Source organism: Entelurus aequoreus, linkage group LG24 (genome assembly GCF_033978785.1).
Source record: "Entelurus aequoreus isolate RoL-2023_Sb linkage group LG24, RoL_Eaeq_v1.1, whole genome shotgun sequence".
NCBI classification, from domain to species: Eukaryota; Metazoa; Chordata; class Actinopteri; order Syngnathiformes; family Syngnathidae; genus Entelurus; species Entelurus aequoreus.
The window spans coordinates 26193353-26213700 of record NC_084754.1 but is presented as its reverse complement, the minus strand read 5'-3'; the positions used below and the strand labels follow the sequence as shown (position 1 = coordinate 26213700).

The 20348-nt window shown below is 39.3% G+C and overlaps 1 protein-coding gene across 1 annotated transcript; it reads left to right on the top strand.

Annotated features, from left to right (window-relative positions):
- Positions 1-661: 661 nt before the first annotated feature.
- LOC133641470 (uncharacterized) lies at positions 662-10752 on the top strand. The gene is made up of 5 exons (XM_062035210.1): positions 662-718; positions 1126-1370; positions 8782-8851; positions 9137-9232; positions 10406-10752. The coding sequence occupies exons 1-5, from the start codon at positions 662-664 to the stop codon at positions 10604-10606; spliced, it is 669 nt and encodes a 222-aa protein (XP_061891194.1). The 3' UTR covers positions 10607-10752.
- The last annotated feature ends 9596 nt before the right edge of the window (positions 10753-20348 follow it).

Genomic DNA, 20348 nt, shown 5'->3' with positions numbered 1-20348 from the left:
GTAGCCATGGAGGCACCACCTGTGTCTGCCTCACTTCTCGTCTGCCGCGTTATTTTCATCAGGAAACACGGAATTTCCGCGAATTTGACCATGAAAATTATCAAAATATACAGGAACCACACCAAAATCACATAGACAAAACTTATTTTATTTTATTAGTTTTTGAACATCTCATGGTTAAGCCACCTGGTGGCAAGGTGAGGCACTGCCTCACTTGCCTCCCCTGACAGCATGTCACTGGTACGCAGAGAGCTTCATGGAATGGGTTTCTATGGCCGAGCAGCTGCATGTAAGCCCTACATCACCAAGTCCAATGCAAAGCATGGGATGCAGTGGTGTAAAGCACCTCGCCACTGGACTCTAGAGCAGTGGGGACGCGTTCTCCGGAGTGATGATTCACGCTTTTCCTTCTGGCAATCTGATGGACGAGTCTGGGTTTGGAGGTTGCCAGGAGAACGGTACATTTTGGACTGCATTGTGCCGAGTGTGAAATTTGGTGGAGGAGGAATTATGGTGTGTGGTTGTTTTTCAGGAGTTGGGCTTGGCCCCTTAGTTCCAGTGAAAGGAACTTTGAATGCTCCAGGATACCAAAACATTTTGGACAATTCCATGCTCCCAACATTGTGGGAACAGTTTGGAGCGGGCCCCTTCCTCTTCCAACATGACTGTGCACCAGTGCACTAAGCAAGGTCCATCAAGACATGGAAGACAGAGTCTGGTGTGGATGAACTTGACTGGCCTGCACAGAGTCCTGAGCTGAACCCGATAGAACACCTTTGGGATGAATAAGAACGGAGACTGAGAGCCAGGCCTTCTCGACCAACATCAGTGTGTGACCTCACCAATGCACTTTTGGAAGAATGGTCGAAAATTCCTATAAACACACTCCGTGCTGTGCTAAACACTCTTGTCGCATTAGTTGCTCTTTGACATTAATTCAATTAATTTCAGCCACAATATTTTAGACACAACCTACGAGCACCTTGCGTTCCACGACCAAGCTCGTAACTCAGAATACTTGTCTCTTAAAGCAGCTGTACCCAATTAAACAAATAATAGAAAACAATTGAGTCTGTGCTTGGCCCTTCCAAAACAGCAAAATGCCTGCTGCATCTCCTCCTCCAGCATCTGGACTCCCCAGGCAACTTTGCCAGGATCCTCTTCGTGGACTTCAGCTCCGCCTTCAACTCCCTACATAAGCATCTATTGATCCGGAAACTACACCAGCTCAACATCCCCCCTCAGCTGATCCACCTCACCCACAACTCCCTCACCGACCGACTGCAAGCAGTAAGGGTGGGCTCAAACAAATCCCTGATGCATACCATCAACACCGGGGTCCCACAGGGATGTGTGTTGAGCCCTTTCCTGTACACACTCTACACCAGGGGTCACCAACCTTTTTGAAACCAAGGGCTACTTCTTGGGTACTGATTAATGCGAAGGGCTAGCAGTTAGATACACACTTAAATAAATTGCCAGAAGTAGCCAATTTGCTCAGTTTACCTTTAACTCTGTTATTATTAATAATTAATGATATTTATCTTTGTGGAAACACTGATCATCTTAATGATTTCTCACAATAAATATATATAGAAACAGATAAATATCAATATCCATCCATCCATCCATTTTCTACCGCTTGTCCCTTTTGGGGTCGCGGGGGGTGCAACACTTTATTTTTATATTTTCTCTAAGTGCACATTTTTCAAATTGAACATTTTCAAATGATCACTTCTAAGACAGTCTTGTGAAATGACAATATCCCATTTTAACTAGCTAGCCACTAACATTTTTTAACAAATCATGAATTACTTTGCACCATGTTTGTACAAATAATAACTCATGTAAAATACAAAAGTAAACTCTCAAATTTTTAAATCATGTCACACTTTGAACTGGACACCAAATCTGTTATCTGTTTCTTTGTCAGTTAGTGGGAAGCCTGGCATTGCATGCTGTTAACTAGTGTGTTGTACTCTGGTGTGTAACTTGACACTGCAACTCTGAGTGAGTCTTGCAGATGTGCATCAGTGAGGTGTGTTCTGTGTTTGTTCTTGATGAAGTTCATGTCAGAAAAGGCTGGTTCACAAAGATAAGATTTTTCCTCATTGTTTGCGGAACCTTCTTAATCTTTTGGACATATTTTCACAGCAATCTGGCCTTAAGCTTAATTATGATAAATGTAAAATGTTAAGGATCGGAAATCTAAAGGGAACGTCCTTTCGAATGGAATGCAAAGTGCCTGTTTTGTGGACAGATGGACCAGTTAACATACTTGGTGTTGTTGTCCCAGAAAATCTGGCAGATCTAGGCTTAGTAAATTATGATAATCGACTAAGAAAGCTGGAAAAAATTATGCAATTATGGAAAGGGAAATCCCTAACCTTGTATGGTAAAATGTCTATTGCCAACTCGTTAATTATTCCTCAATTTATTTATTTGTTTTTGTCATTACCAGCTCCATCACAAAACTTTTTTAAGATTTATGAGCGGAGGGTCTTCGATTTTGTCTGGAACGGCAAACCAGAAAAGATTAAAAGAAAGGTTTTGTACAAAGAGTATGAATATGGGGGCCTGAAACTTCTCAACCTTGAAGCTATGTGTCTGTCTTTAAAAGCATCAATTGTTCCAAAGATGTATTTAAACATTGAGTGGTACACAAATGTCCTGTTGGACAAAAAACATGTACTGTATCAAAAGAAATTGTGTCCTTTTTTACAAGTGATCCCCTCCCAGAGAGTATGCTGGGAAACATGGCGGGGTTCATAAAGGAAACAATCCACTCATAGTGGTGTTTTCAATTTTATGTGCCAGAAAAAAGAGACGATATTTTGCAGCAGTTAATATGGATGAACTCTAATATTGTAATAGATGAAAAACCTTTCTTTTGGAAAAATATGTTTGAAAGAGGAATCATTTTTGTCAATGATATTATCAATGAGAATGGTAAAATTATGAAGTATGATGAATTTAGAGCTATCTATGGTGATGCTTGCTCAAGCTTTTCATTTTATCAACTAACTGGAGTAATTGGGAAAAGATGGAAACAAATAATTAATTATGGAACTACTAAATTATTAGTTTGTAAACCTCTAATAAGAAATTCTAGTTGGCAAAAAGGAACTAAAATAAATAGAAAAATATATAATTTTTATTTAATAAAGAAATCTTTGAAGGCTGCCTCATACAACACAAATGGAAAATGGGAGGACTTTTTTGACTGCCCGTTGCCATGGGATGCCATATTCAAACTAATCTATAAAACCACTATCGATGTGCAAAATCGTTATTTTCAAATTAAAATTATTTATAACTTCTTTCCCACAGGGAAAATGTTAAAATTATGGAATATGACAGAGTCAGATGATTGCCGATTTTGTTGTCAGGAGCCTGAATCCACCCTGCATTTGTTTTGGTATTGTCATATTGTGTCTTTGTTTTGGGTGGAAGTTGAAAAAATGTGTTTAAGGATTGGTTTGTTTATGAAGCTTAATGTGGTTTCTGTTATTTTAGGAGAGTTCATTGACAATCATGATTTAGTCAATTGAATTATAGTACTCGGTAAAATGTTTATTTTTAAGGCCAAAAACAGATATTCACTTAGTATTACTTTCTTTAAAACATTTATTCAGTATTTTCATACTTTAGAAAGTTACATGGTTGAAAACGATAATGATGCCAAAAAACATAAAAAAAAAGATGAGAAGTCCTCAAAGGCTTATTTTGAAAGTATAATTATGTTTATAGATTATATGATATCTGTTGTTGTGTTCCCTAATTTGAGTGACCCAGACATAATCTGGACTGTACATAAATGCTTATTTTGAAAATGTAATTTTGTTTATAAATTATATGCAATCTGTTGTGTTCCCTAATTTTTTTCTTTGTACATGAATGAAGGTGTGTGTTGCTGAGTCCGACTTGGACATTATATGGACTGGGCCTGGTTTAAAAAACCCTTTAAACAAATCTAATTTCATTGACAACCTGGTCTGTTGAAGATAAGGCCCTTTTTTTAAAAATAAAATAAAATAAGATAAATAAATAAAAAACATTTTCTTGGATAAAAAAGAAAGTAAAACAATATAAAAATAATTACATAAAAAATAGTAATTAATGAAAATGTTAGTGGACCAGCAGCCTATACAATCATGTGTGCTTCAGGGACTGTGTCCCTGGCAGATGTGTTGTCTATGTTGTGGGAACCAGAATATTGGTAGCAGAAAGAAATAACCCCTTTTGTGTGAGTGGGTGTGGATGAGTGTGCATGGGGGAGGTTGTTTGGGTTGATGCACTGATTGAAAGTGTATCTTGTGTGTTTTATATGTAGATTTAATTAAAAAAAAAAAAAAAATAAAAAAAAATAAAGTTTTTTTTTTTTTTTAATTTTTTTTTTTTTTTTTTTTAGAACAGGCCCGCGGGCGACTCATCTGGTCCTTACGGGCGACCTGGTGCCCGCGGGCACCGCGTTGGTGACCCCTGCTCTACACCAATGACTGCCGTAGCATCTCACCCACCACAACATACTTAAAAGACTCAGATGACACAGCCATTCTCGCACTCCTCTCCAACAGTCAATCCATCCTGGAATATCATAACACAGTCAAACATTTCATAGAGTCATGCACAGCCAGTTATCTGGAAATCAATGCCAACAAAACAGAAGAAATATGGTTCAACCCCCCCTCACCTCAGAACCCCATCATCATAAACACACAAACAGTTAAAACAGTTACCTGGGCGTAACTTTGGACAATAAACTCACTTTTGATCAGCACACCACGGACATTCAAAAAAGAAGCCAACAAAGACTGTCAGCCATCCGAAAACTTAAAGGACTATACGTTGCACCTCATCTCCTGTTATTACTTTACCAAAGCATTGTTCAACCCATCCTTATGTACTGTTCCACATGTTTTTTCACCATGCTTTCTGTAACCGACCGGACCCAACTCACACGCATTACAAACATAGCAGCTAAAATCATCGGCCTACCCACACCCAACATTTCAGATTTAAACCACAGGTCCATCACTCGACTGGCAAAAACGATAGTCCAGGATATCACTCACCCACTACACCAATACATAATCCCACTACCATCAGGGCGCAGGTACAGAACCATCAAATTCCGGAGGGCCCGCCTCAGGAAAAGCCTGATCCCTGCAGCAATAGCCGCCCTTAACAGCAGGCCCGACCAACCTGTCTGAAAAGCCTATAAATGTGTTGGTCATGTATGATGTACTTTTGTTATTTTTGTTTTGTGATGTGTAATGTCTATTGTTTAAATGTACGGCAGTGAAAACGAATTTCCCTAACGGGGACCAATAAATCTAAATCTAAATTTAAACATGTAACATGCCTTTGAAAATACCCCACATCAATCAAACACATCACATACAGTACAATGAGCCATATTACAGAAGACAGAAGGCTGGTCAAGAAGGCAGAGTTAGTGAGTAATGCTCAGTGGCCATGTGGTTAGAGTTGAGTTAGAGTGTCTGCCCTGAGATCGGTAAGTTGTGAGTTCAAATGTCGGCCGAGTCATACCAAAGACTATAAAAATGGGACCCATTACCTCCCTGCTTGGTACTCAGCATCAAGGGTGGGAATTGGCCGTGAAATCACCAAAATGATTCCCGAGCGCGGCCACCGCTGCTGGTCACTGCTCCCCTCACCTCCCAGGAGGTGGAACAAGAGGAATGGTCAAATGCAGAGGGTAATTTCACCACACCTAGTGTGTCTGTGACTATCAGTGGTACTTTAACTTTAATGGTGTTGAAAAAGCAGATATTCCTAGTTATGCTGTCTCCCGCAATCAGTGTTGTGATGGAGAAGAGTTGTTGCTTTTCAGGCGATGTCTTGGGAGCGGCGATGACATGGCGGGTTCGTAGCCCGCGGGGCTCCCAGTAGAGGCGCGGGTGGAGGAGCAGGCCTCAGCAGCAGGAGTATGTCAGCGGAAGGGCTGAGGTAGCTGGACCACTGCTAAAGGTTTGGTTTCCAATGGTTGGAAAACAGTTATTTGAAATTTAAGAATAGGCTAATGCTAATACTAAGGCTAATGCTAAGTCAAACTACAAAAATAATTTCAACATGTAACATGTTTTTAAAGAGAAAAACAAACATATTTAGTAGGACAACAGTGATTTTGTGTAATTATGGCATAATGTATTTAGCAGAGAAAAGGTTCCACTTGTGTGCGAAAAAAAGACGGAAGGGGGGGGGGCGGTGCGAAGGGTTCGGTCGGGCCTGTCAGTCATACAAGAAGCTTAGCTCAGGGAGTGCGTGTTTGACGGTGAGGTTCGCCACCGGAACAGAGACTGTGAACAACAGGTACCCTGGTTATAATCGACACCCGTGTAATATACATCAGTTGTGTTTTTATTCGAGTTTTAGTTTGCCACTGACATTAAGTCATGACCGTGGTTAAGCATGTGTCGTCAATGCCCAAGATGGCGCTCGCCGATAGCAATGACTGCTAAATGTAAAGCTGGTCACTTTCTGCGTGGATCGAAACGAGGGTAATACGTGTTTATAGCTATGTAAGGTTAAGACATTGTGGTGATAACAAACTGTGTGAATGATGAACCGGGTAAATATTTTCGGATACTGAATGAGCAGTGTGTATTGACGGAAGAGCTAAGCTAATTATTACCCCGCCAGAATGCTCTAGCCCAGGGGTCCCCAAACTACGGCCCGCGGGCCGGATCCGGCCCCCCAGCATCCAAAATCCGTCCCAAGGGAAGTCCCAAGTTAAAAAAAAAGTTTTTAATTTTATTTTAAATTATTATTATTTATTTTTTTCCTAATCCATTTTCTACCGCTTGTTACTCTCGGTGTCTCCTAGCCGCTCAGGCAAATCATATTGTCTAAAAATAAATTTTCCCATCAATAATGTGACAATGTTAAATGTTGATGAACATCAATGTTAATTGATGTTAAATGACAAAACGGATTAACTCGCTGGAATATAAAGACAATATATATATATATATATATACACAGCCCGGCCCCGGGCCAATTTTTTTTAACCCAATGCGGCCCCCGAGTCAAAAAGTTTGGGGACCCCTGCTCTAGCCGTAGGCCGGGGATACCCCCCCCCCCCCCCCCCCCTAGTTCAAATGTGTTGTGGGTACTAGTGCTGCTGTGATTAGTCAACTGGGAATATACACGGCGGGCGAGAGACAGACGTGAGCGTAATGTAGGCGTATCAATTAACACCGCCGCCGTTTATTTCACTATATTTTCAAGATAGTCGACCATGAAAAGGCCATTTTTTTTAGCCGACGAGTTGTCCTACTATTGACCGCCTATTTATTTTTGTTCTCCCGTCTCAAACGGCTCACTGTAATTCACTTCCACAAGTCTGTGCGCTGTGCGTGCCCTGCTGGAAAAGCAGATAAACTGAGAATAATAGAGTATTAAGACACGTTAATACCATTATTCAGTCTGGAGTAATGGTCTATTACTGAACTGTCATTTTCACGTTTTATGTAATTCATGTTTATGCATACCTGCACTTATGTTCAAGGGGGTGACACTACACTAAACACAGTATTTCCATAGCTAATATTACTTGCTAATACTTACCTGTAGGACCTGTTGAGTAAAGTTAACATGTATTTGAGTATTTACTATGAATATGTAGACAAAGTAACTGATATAATACTGAGTATGGTAAGAGTAGCATGTCTGTGTGGTGTAGCCTATACTATTTATGTGTAATATAAGGTATATGAAGTATCTGTTTAAGATAGGGGTGGTGGAGGAAAATGTTTTATTATTGTCTGTAGCTAAATGCTTTTAGTGAAACTAAATATTTCCATTTTATGTCTCTTGTGTTTCAGGGGAGGATTGAATGCAGTGCAAATATTGCAAATTTGAAAGCTTCAATCAAGAGGCTCTCCTGAAGCACTTTCGACTTTGTCACGGAACAGGTGCAAACTGGCCCTGTATTCACACAGACTGTGTGTGTATTTAAAACACCTGGTGCATTACGGTCACACTTCTCAAGATCACACACAAGCTTACAGGAAAACTCAACATTTCAGTGTGACTTGTGTAATTTTAAAGAATTTTCCCTTAGGCGGAGAGCGGTAGTAGAGGGGCAGCCTATGGTATCCGAAGTCCAGCAGAGATGGCCTGCACTGTTTTCCTGTGAAGAGGTATGGCTGTCATTTATTTATTAACTGTCGTACTTATATGTTCATTGCACTGTATTTAATAGGTGTAATAAATAAATGATAAATGGGTTATACTTGTATAGCGCTTTTCTACCTTCAAGGTACTCAAAGCGCTTTGACAGTATTTCCACATTTACCCATTCACACACACATTCACACACTGATGGCGGGAGCTGCCATGCAAGGCGCTAACCAGCAGCCATCAGAGGCAAAGGGTGAAGTGTCTTGCCCAAGGACACAACGGACGTGACTAGGAAGGTAGAAGGTGGGAATTGAACCCCAGTAACCAGCAACACTCCGATTGCTGGCACAGCCACTCTATCAACTTCGCCACGCCGTGTAGGAGTGTATTACATTGACACACTCCACTATACCTGCCCTACCACTCCACTACATGCTCCTTCAACATAAAGCACCCCACTATACCATTAGCCCTGAAATTTGAAGTCAAAAGCTCACATTGTGATTAAAGTTAAATGCCATTTTTTCGCTGATTGTGTTTTTCAGATATCTGAAGAATTTCATCGCATCACCAGCAAAGACCTCCTGAAGACTTTCAATGAGATCTTGAGAATTATGTGCCTCACCTGCTCAGACTGTACCGGGCTAGAAAGGGAGCTTTTGGTCAGCAAATAGAAGACTTCCTGGATAAGCTTGATGAACAGGTAAGAGATGGACATGTGTCAGTAAAATGGATCTTATCAGTCATTGCAATATGTTCTTAGTATGTGCCATTTGAAAATTATAACAGTTTTTAATTTGCAAAAGTAGAAAATGCACTAGTCCGAAGGCTTGAAGTGTTTTTTTTCCCTTTTCTTGAGCATGCTACTGGTCAGACTCGCGGTCTACTGGTCATTACTAAAAACAACTTTTGATTTTGCCATTTGTATGAATCCACTATGGTGCTTCACTAATGTATATGCTTATGTTTTCCACTGTATACTCTATAGACATCAGACATTGTGTCTCACCGAAAGATGACAGCACTGAGATGCCTCCCCGTTTTTGTCCGGGACGACACAACTAAGTTTTTCCTGCAGCATTTGGTAAGTAATAATAACAATAGGAAATTTACTTGAAAATTACAAGTAATTTGGCCTAATGTAGCTTTAATGGAATAGTTCAATATTTTCATATTCTAGCTTGTTGCCCTGCTCTCTGGTTTAAGATTCGTCGATAGAAACCATTCCTTTAACTGTGCATGTATTTTTGAAGAAGAATCAGGCAATGGTTCCTCATCGCTTGTTAGATTAGCTCAAATACTGGTAGTCTATTGGTAGCCTGCCTTCGCCAACAGTCAGAAGATAAACTTTACAACTCTATTTGGGGTGGCGTGGCGAAGTTGGTAGAGTGGCCGTGCCAACAATCGGAGGGTTGCTGGTTACTGGGGTTCAATCCCCACCTTCTACCATCCTAGTCACGTCCGTTGTGTCCTTGGGCAAGACACTTCACCCTTGCTCCTGATGGCTGCTGGTTAGCGCCTTGCATGGCAGCTCCCGCCATCAGTGTGTGAATGTGTGTGTGAATGGGTGAATGTGGAAATACTGTCAAAGCGCTTTGAGTACCTAGAAGGTAGAAAAGCGCTATACAAGTATAACCCATTTATCATTTATTTATTCCGACTACATGGTGTTAGTTTTAAGTTGCAGAAGAGAAGACGACGTTGCTGATGAATGTCTGTCTAATATAAACTAAATTCACCCTGGCTCACAGCTAGCACTTCCAATTGTCTGCTAGTTTTTGAGCTAAGCTTACTTGCGATGAACAACCTTCGCCTATTCCTTCAAAAATGCACGAACAGTTAAAATGAATGATTTCTGTTTCCTTGTCTTGAACCGGAGAGTGGGGCAACAAGCTAAAAAAAACTATTACTATTTTAACATTTTGAGTAGGATTTCATAGCTGATGACAAAGATTTTATGCATAATACACTTTGTGTAGATTTCATTTTGTGCCCAGAGATGTTTTTTCATGCCCAAATGTCATATTCTTTAGCCAATGCATATAACCATAAAGAAAAGTTCCTGCCCCAATTTTTTTAAATATTTAATGGTTAATGTTCTGCCTTCAATTAATTTGAAAGTAATTAAAAAAAATGTTCCATTTTTTTGAACATTGTAAAATTGTAATCGTTCCCAGAAGATCCATACCAGTCGGGCCCTAATTAGATCCTTTTGTTCAACCTAACACTCAATCATGCATCTGTTACTATTCCTCAGAAAACTGGCCTGAAGAAAGAGTGCTCAGAGGCGTGTCTGTTGGCATCCTTACAATCCTTGAAGAAGATGATCCTGCTGTATCACCCAACGTACGGGACTGGGCTGTTGTGTTGGAAGGTTCCATCGTGCTACATGACCTGCCAGACCTCGGTACCGCCTTTGCATACCTCTTTGGCCTACTGTATGTGTCAGAGGCCTTGACACTTTCCCAGGTATTTTCTTTAAAATGAATAAAACACTTCCCTAACAGTAAAATTGGATCCCTCTAACACTGAAGTTAAAACCTAAGAAATACATGTTTTTACAGCAGCCAGGCAATATAATTGTGTAATGATTTGATGACAGAATTATCATCATAGATAGAGAAAATGTGTTTTGTAAATTAGAACAGTTGACAAACTTGATCAGTTGACAGTGAATATGCACCTCTTGTAAACTTCACTTAAATGTAAAGAAAAATATATATCTCCATTTAAGTGAGATTCACAAAATACCATTATGCTACATAACCCGCCAGACCTCGGTACTGCCTTTGCATACCTCTTTGGCCTACTGTATGCCATGAACATTGATTATCCAAAGGAGATGAAGTACACATATGAAGCCATTCAGATTATCTTTTTCAAGCTTGGCTCTGTGCTCAAGTTTCCTCTGCCTCTGAAATAGAGATTCTTTAAAAAAAAAGAAAATAAAGAATCGTTAATCTATTTCAGAGGCAGAGGGGACATGAGCACATACCCCTTCCCCTTCGAACTGTCCTGGATGAACTGAAATTCTTGTTTCCATTCGTTTTGGAACTTGCAAGCGTATTTCTTCATCTTGCTCGTCGACGGCGTCGCCATGTCTGTAATATCCTCGTTCTTCTGCTTCGTCTCCTTGTGTGCGCAGTTGTGCACTCTACTCTCTAAAAGCCCTAGATGTTATGACGTCATTGGGCAGGCAAGCTGTTTATATTGTGGGAAAGCGGACGTGAGAACAGGCTGTCCCCACTCAGTCTCAGGTCCGTATTGAGCTGGAGGGGGCGTGGCCTCCAGCTCCGGCTGAATACCGGGAGTTTGTCGGGAGAAAATCTCTGCCGGGAGGTTGTCGGGAGAGGCGCTGAAAACCGGGATTCTCCCGCTAAAAACGGGAGGGTTGGCAAGTATGATCTAATGTCTGGTAGTAAACTCGTGTGTTTCACCTTGAAGGCGCTGGAATGTCTATTAATAATGTACTCCCTTTTTGTGAGGAGGCCTTATCGGTTTAGAACAAAAAGGCTGTATTTCTTTCTGGGTGGGAGGGGGCAGTTTTCGTACTAAATAAGATGACTATTTCCGTTTAATTATTAGACCGCTTCTTGATGCTGCTATTATAGCATTGTGAGAGCTGGTCTCCTAAAGCTTTAGTAAAACTTGATAATATTGCTATTCTGTCTTGGTGGTCCTTCTTACTCAACATATATGTCATCCGAAAGAACTTGGGATTGACCATTGTCTTTTATTCCCTGAGAGGAAGACTGGTCGGATGGAACACGTCCATTATGGTTCCTCTAACTTACACTTCTCACAGTTGCTTGTTTGGTCAACAAAATATTTAATCGTGTTTCTCAAGCCTCCTTTACTGCCTTTATTCATGTGTCATTGAAGATCATGTTCTATTTCTGTGTCGTCGAGCTGTGACGGGGTGCAGTTGATGTGCTTGAGCTTTTTGCTACTGGTACTTATAAATAATACAATACACCTTGTTCTGTTGTAGACTAGATGCAGCTACCAGAGTGATCCGCGAAGACCTGCAGGCAGTTATTCAATGAAAACAGGAAGGAAGAATACTGCGGGCATCTGCAGACCGACTGTTATCATCACACCCTTGTCTCATGATACTGTGTAATTGCAAGGACGGTTTGGATTCAAGCGGTTTATTTTGTTTTGCCAAACGGCATGAGAGGAGACCATTCAAGGAAATCCAGAGTACAAACCACGGACTGTAGAGATGAAGAGTTGTAAAGAGTGAGGCTTGAAGAGAGTTATAGTGTTAGCATGACAGAGTAAGGAGGAAATTCTTGAGTGAGGAAGTGCTGGAAGGAAATAAAGACAAAACAAAGGCGCGCATAATACAAAATGGTTATTGCTCCGACTATATCAGGGGTGGGCAATTAATTTTCACCGGGGGCCGCATAAGCAACCCGAGCACTGCTGGAGGGCCACACGACAATATTTCAATTAAATTTTGCTCAATATTATTTTTGATATACCGTAAGATAAATAATAATGATGATAATAATAATAATGATTAATAATAATAATAATAATTTAATTTAACCTAACTTAACTTTATACAAAAGCAGATTGCTTTTGATGGTCACTTTATCCTGCATTATCCAACATTTTTCCCCATCAGATTTGGACAACCATCTGTTGTTAAAAATAGTTTTTAATCATATTTATTTTATATTGTTTTTTATATTGGTTTTATATGTAATTGTTTTTTCTTTTTATTCAGTCATTGGTGGAGCTAAGGATAATATTTGAATATTGTTTGTAATATTGTTGTGCAGCACTTTGGAAACATTTTGTTGTTTAAATGTGCTATGTAAATAAAGTGGATTGGATTGTCACACCTGCCAGCTTGTCCCAACACGCATTTACCTCTGTGAACAAGTCATTACCTGTGGTTGTCTCTTTAATTGACTGCATCAGAGCTCTCATCCAAAGTTAGCGAAAAACAGTCAATGTCTCCGGGCATTATCAGCGCAACAAAGTCCAATAAGCACTCCTTAATAAACTCTCCGTCAGAAAACGCCTTACTTTTTCTGGCGCTTTTGTGAGAAATGACGAAACTTGTCCTGACGGCTGCATCTCTGGGGGTGTGAAATATGGCACAAAGTCCTTGTTGGGTTTGCAGTTTTACCATCAACGCATCAGCCTCCCTTGCGCGCGCTTCATCAGACACATTCCGGTATTTTCCCTCGTGTTTCTTCGTGTAGTGGCGATTAAAATGATATTTAAACACAGCAACCTGTGTACCACACATTAAGCACACGGCTTTACCATTAATTTATGTAAAGAAATACTTGGCAGTCCATGTCTTGTTGGAAACACGCCATTCCTCATCAACTTTTCTTTTTTTAGCGTCTCATCACTTGTCTCTATGCACCTTCACTCACAGGTTCCCCCCGGACATACGGCATAAATAACACATTTCAAAATAAAAGCAGCACAGTTGTATTGCGCGCACGACATAGACATTTTTTAAACTTTATTTTGTAATTTGTAATTGCGCCGTTCAATTCACTCACAATCGCACACGCGCATACGTCCACACGGAAGTAATACAAATAACGCTTTTCAAAACAAAAGCAGCACCGTTGTATTGCACACTCGACATAGATACTTTTTGAAATGTATTTTGTAATTTATGATTGGCCTCACGCGGGCCGGACAGGGATGCGCAAAGGGCCGGATGCGGCCCGCGGGCCGTACAATGCCCAGGTCTGGACTATATAGTTAAAGCACCAGAAGAATGGAAAAAAAAGTTGACTTTATATTCTTAATTGTGTTTTACTGTGTCCGTTAAACTATATCCAATTATTTTTTTACAATCCGCAAAGTACACTGAACAAAAATATACTTTTGTTTTTGCTCCCATTTTTCATGAGTTAAACTTAAAGATCTACAACTATTATTTTATACACAAAATACTTATTCCTCTCAAATATTGTCCACAATTCTGTGTTAGTGAGCAGTCAGTACCTGGTGTGACCACCATTTGCATCACGCAGTGCAACACATCACCTTCGCATAGAGTTGATCAGGTAGATTGTGGCTTGTGGAATGTTGGTCCACTCCTCTTTAATGGCTGTGCAAAATTGCTGGATATTGGCAGGAACTGGAACACGCTGTCGTATATGCCGATCCACAGCATCCCAAACATGGTCATTGGGTGACATGCTGGCCATACACGAACTGGGATGTTTTCCGCTTCGAGGAATTGTGTACAAATCATTGCAACATGGGGCTGTGCATTGTCATGCTGCAACATGAGTTGATAGTCCCTGGTGAATGGCACAACAGTGGGCCTCACATACTTGCCAACCCTCCCGAATTTTCCGGGAGACTCCCGAATTTCAGTGCCTCTCCCGAAAACCTCCCGGGACAACCATTGTCCCGAATTTCTCCCGATTTCCAGCCGGACTTAAGGCACGCCCCCTCCAGGTCCGTGCGGACCTGAGTGAGGACAGCCTGTTGTCACGTCTGCTTTTCCTTCATATAAACAACGTACCGGCCCAGTCACGTTATAACATCTACGGCTTTTGGAGAGTGCACATCTGCACACGCAACAAGAAGGAGCCGAAGAAGACACAGTCATGGCGACGACGAGTGACAGAGAATAGAACGAGGATGGACAATTCAACCCTAAACTCACTCCTTTCCTGCCAATTAAATTTCACAGATGCTGCCTGTAATAGAGTGATCTAAGTTGTTTGTTGCCATCTCCTGGTGAATGTTGGGTGAAGGTTGGGTGTTCTGTGGTTACTTTTTGGTTGGCCAACGGTTTATGTTGTATTGCGCACCCTAACGGCAAGTGTGGGAGTCGGTTCTGAAGTATGAAGTAAAGAGATGTAACTTCATCACCTCGCCTGGTTATTGACTCCAACCTAGAATATTACACTGCCCATACCTACGCTCCTTCAAAGGCTGTGCTACTGGCTGCAAAGCATTGCACTTTCAAATACAAAAATGAGTAGAGGAGTGTTATGTGTGTATATGTGTGAATAAATGAACACTGAAATTCAAGTATTTCTTTTATTTATGTGTATATATGTACTGTATATAATAAAATACATATATATATATAGCTAGAATTCACTGAAAGTCAAGTATTTATTTTATTTTTTATATATATATATATATATATATATATATATATATATATATATATATATATATATATATATATATATATATATATATATATATATATATATATATATATATATATATATATATATATATATATATATATATATATATATATATATATATACATATATATATATATATATATATATATATATATATATATATAGCTAGAATTCACTGAAAGTCAAGTATTTATTTGTATTTATTTATATATATATATATATATATATATATATATATATATATATATATATATATATATATATATATATATATATATATATATAAGAAATACTTGAATTTCAGTGAATTCTAGCTATAAATATACTCCTCCCCCCTTAATCCCGCCCCCGAACCCGTTCTTTTGTTTTTTTAACTAACTGTATTTGGAACACACCCTTTCTATTGCCAGACTCGATATGCCGCCCCTTTTGATGTGACGTCATCTACAGAACTGGAGCACATTTCCACGCATAGACTAAGTGTGACGATCTGTCACTTCATTTCTGTTTGTTTCCTTGTTTTTGTATTTACTTCCCATCAGTGCTCTTATTTTGGCTTCCACTTCCGGCTTGTCACGCTGAGCACTGTGTTTTTTCCTCACCTGCCGTTGATTGGCAGCGAGTCCACACCTGCTGCCAATCAACATGTGTCCTGTTTATGCCTTGTCTCGAGCACTCATCAGTGCTCGAAGATCGCTTTATGTTGTGGAACGTTTATGTGCAAGACTGCTTCATTTCTGTTGATGATAATCTGCTGGTTCCTGCAGTTTTTTTGCCCAGCGTGACAAGCAGGAAGTGGAAACCAAAATAAGAGCACTTATAGGAAGTAAATACAAAAACAAGGAAACAAACAGAAATGAAGTGACAGATCGTCACACTAAGGGAATAAAGGCATATACAACTTTTATTTTAAGCACTTAATTGCATGTTTTTGTCACTCTGGTCCATGATTACTTCAAAACTGAGATGGTTAACATTATGAGCAAAAAACAAGTCTAAAATAATCGCCATTTTTGGACTTTCCTGCTCTTCTATCTCCTCTTCCATAAACAACATAGTCTGTGTTTCGTCATGCGCTTCCTCAAGCATCATGAGGAAAACAGCAGGGGAAAATTAAGCAAAAAAGAATACTCGCTATCCATGCGTCCTGGAGATACATTGTAAACATTATACAACTAGTGTTTAATCACGGTAACTGGCAAAAAAACCTTGTTAGCCGACCGGACAAGCGCTGTTTCAGCTCTCTACCCATCTACTTAGTGCAGACGTGATCACCTGTACAAAGTATCGCGACATGCTAATTTACCCATCCCTACATAATACTTGCTAGTGTCATCAAAATAATACATATATTTCATAAGCAAATTGTCAACTGCATACAAAGAAGAATTATTCATAGCCGATTTACAATAAATTGAAACATCAACTCAATCTGTTTTCTTTCATTTTATTCATATTATTCAAACATTACATTTCACAGTTCAAATGCAGTACCATTTGACCCTCTGCAACATTGCACTTTAGTCTATTTATGAAAGTACAAAAAAAAATAAAAAATCACATTTTCAGCAAATTTTAGACCCTTTCAAAAGCATTGGCGCACTAATACAATCAATGCTTAATTATTTTTAATTTCTCATTAAAGGGTTCGGTTAGTATTTAGCTTGAACAATGTTGCACATATTAATTGTTTAATATCATTTTACTGTTAATAGTGTAACAATGCTTTTCAAGGCGGGGTTGCTAGACTTTTATTGCAGTAATCATTTACTTGGTTTGCTCCAACATGTTCTGTCCAACAGCTGTTTAACACACACATCTAATATGTTTCAGTGCAAATGATTCAAAATAAAAAACAAAATAAACAACATAACGGCAATTGAATGTGTGCGTCCATCACACTTTAAAAAACACTCATATTGTTGTAAGGAATTAGAAAGTAAATGTCGTCTTGGATGTACTGTACACTTTCAAATATACAACTGTGTTTTAGTGCAATTCCACAAAGTCATACTGTGCACCAAAGCGAAGATGTACAGAAGCAGGGCCCGCTTTGAAACCTTTTTGAGCAGAGAGAGGGCTTACAAATGTTCATTCGCATTCGACAACAGTGTATTGCATCTTGAAACAAAGGATGTATTGTAATTCAAAAATAATAGTATGCAACATATCACATGCTTTATTAGCTGAGTCATGCAGAAGTTGAAATCATTTAGTAAAACAAATGAGATTTCTCCTTTCAGTCACAGTTGTTAACAAGCAGACGTTCTCCTTGAGCCATGCATTTTACTTTGGTGAGTTCCAGTTCTCCACTCACTGTCGATCTTTCCTACATTCCTACGGTCTTAAACATTTTGCAGTTCTCTAAAGTATTGCACAATTCACTTTGAAGAGGGTCAATCAATAAGTAAAAACAAAAACAATTCACACACCCTTAAGGAGTAATTATTTATAATAAATGGCATTACATATGAGCAGTATTGTTTTTTTTTTGTTTTTTTTCTTTGTATATTGAAAGAATACGTCTGAATCTCCCAAATTTCTAGTTCTAAAACAGATGCAGAAAGCACCTTGCTAAACACTTACTGAAATACATCAAACTAGGACAACATTTTGAAGATAAGAATGGCAGTGTTTAACTGATTTGTTTATCACTTGGATTTAATGATGTCATGATGGCCAGAGTCTCATTTAGACGAGCACATGTTTATTCAGTCTACATTATTCATAACTGTATTGTGCAAAAATGCAGTAATGCTGTTTAAGTCAAATTCAAAATGTATATCCTTCAATTTCACATGAAAATAGACACAACTCTTATTTTTAGCTACATGTCAGGCCTGTACACAACATGTACTGTACATGTGTTAGATCAGGGGTGTCAAACTCATTTTAGATCCGGGGCCACATGGAGAAAAATCAACTCCCAAGTGGGCCGGACTGGTAAAATTATGGCACGATAACTTAAAAAATAAAGACAACTTCAGATTGTTTTCTTTGTTTAAAAGTAGAACAAGCACATTCTGAAAATGTACGAATCATAATGTTGTTGTTTTGTTTTTTTACACTTACATGTTGTGGTTAATAGTATTCTATCTTTATTTGTTGCTATTTATACTTTCTGAATAAATTGTGTGATAAACTCTTTGGTGTTAATTTTCAATCTATCAAGATAAAAAAATAATATAAAAATCAATTAGAATGTTATTTATGTAGTTTGCTCATTTTCCTCGACTGGTGCACTAACATCGAGTGGTTTATTTTTGTTTTACATATGTAGCATAATCTACAAAGATACAAAGAATTGCTATTGCGACATCCAGTGGACACATTTAGAACAGCAGTTTCTTTCATTCAAAAATTTTGGCTCATTATTTCACTTAGCAAACTCATCCCGCGGGCCGGATAAAACCTGTTGGCGGGCCTGATCCGGCCCTCGGCCCGTATGTTTGACACCCCTGCGTTAGATATAAACCTCCCACAGCCCACTGTTACGTGCGCCACATGTAGCCCCCAGTCCACATTTTCATTTACTTATTACTTATAGGCTCACAGGTATATTTCCTGTTCCACCTCCAGGTTATAGCTCGCCCGGCTGCCCAATTAGAACCTACATAAGCAATAAGGGAAATAATCAGTCGATTATTTGGGACGTATGTGCACAGCATGTAACACCTATGTACAAACCCCAAAACCAGTGAAGTTGGCACGTTGTGTAAATCGTAAATAAAAACAGAATACAATAATTTGCAAATCCTTTTCAACCTATATTCAATAGAATAGACTGGAAAGACAAGACACTTAAGGTTCGAACTGGTAAACTTTGTTATTTTTTTGCAAATATTATCTCATTTGGAATTTGATGCCTGCAACATGTTTCAAAAAAGCTGGCACGAGTGGTAAAAAAACTGAGAAAGTTGAGGAATGCTCATCAAATACTTATTTGGAACATCCCACAGGTGAACAGGCTAATTGGGAACAAGTGGGTGCCGTGCTTGGGTATAAAAGCAGCTTCCATGAAATGCTCAGTCATTCACAAACAAGGATGGGCGAGGGTCACCACTTTGTGAACAAATGTGTGAGCAAATTGTCCAACAGTTTAAGAACAACATTTCTCAACGAGCTATTGCAAGGAATTTAGGGATTTCACCATTTACGATCCTTAATATCATCAAAAGGTTCAGAGAATCTGGAGAAATCACTGCACGTAACATTGAATGCCCGTGACCTTGGATCCCTCAGGCGGTACTGCATCAAAAACTGACACCAGTGTGTAAAGGATATCACCACATGGGCTCACGAACACTTCAGAAAACCACTGTAAGTAACTACAGTTCGTCGCTAAATCTGTAAGTGAAAGTTAAAACTCTACTATGCAAAGCGAAAGCCATTTATCAACAACACCAAGAAACGCAGCCGGCTTCCACTTTGCATCAGTCCATCTAAGATGGACTGATGCAAAGTGGAAAAGTGTTCTGTGGTCTGACGAGTCCACATTTCAAATTGTTTTTGGAAACTGTCGACTTTGTGTCCTCCGGAACAAAGAGGAAAAAAAACATCCGGATTGTTATAGGTGCAAAGTTCAAAAGCCAGCATCTGTGATGGTATGGGGGTGTATTAGGGCCCAAGACATGGGTAACTTACACATCTGTGAAGGCACCATTAATGCTGAAAGGTACATACAGGTTTTGGAGCCATCCAAGCAACGTTACCATGGACGCCCCTGCTTATTTCAGCAAGACAATGCCAAGCCACATGTTACAACAATGTGACTTCATAGTAAAAGAATGTGGTTCCTAGACTGGCCTGCCTGTAGTCCAGACCTGTCTCCCATTGAAAATGTGTGGCGCAATATGAAGCCTAAAATACCACAATGGAGACCCCGGACTGTTGAACAACTTAAGCTGTACAGGCAAAAATGGGGAAAGAATTCCACCTGAAAAGCTTCAAAAATTGGTCTCCTCAGTTCCCAAATATTTACTGAGTGTTTTTAAAAGGAAAGGCCATGTAACACAGTGGTACAAATGCCCCTGTGCCAACTTT

What these genes read in the sequence shown, in the direction of transcription:
- LOC133641470 (XM_062035210.1), top strand. Translation starts at nt 662, where the DNA reads ATGACTGTGCACCAGTGCACTAAGCAAGGTCCATCAAGACATGGAAGA. An exon ending in GACATGGAAGACAGAGTCTG is followed by an intron (nt 719 to 1,125) that starts GTGTGGATGAAC and finishes CTCCTCCTCCAG; the next exon opens with CATCTGGACTCCCCAGGCAA. An exon ending in TGGATAAGCTTGATGAACAG is followed by an intron (nt 8,852 to 9,136) that starts GTAAGAGATGGA and finishes TATACTCTATAG; the next exon opens with ACATCAGACATTGTGTCTCA.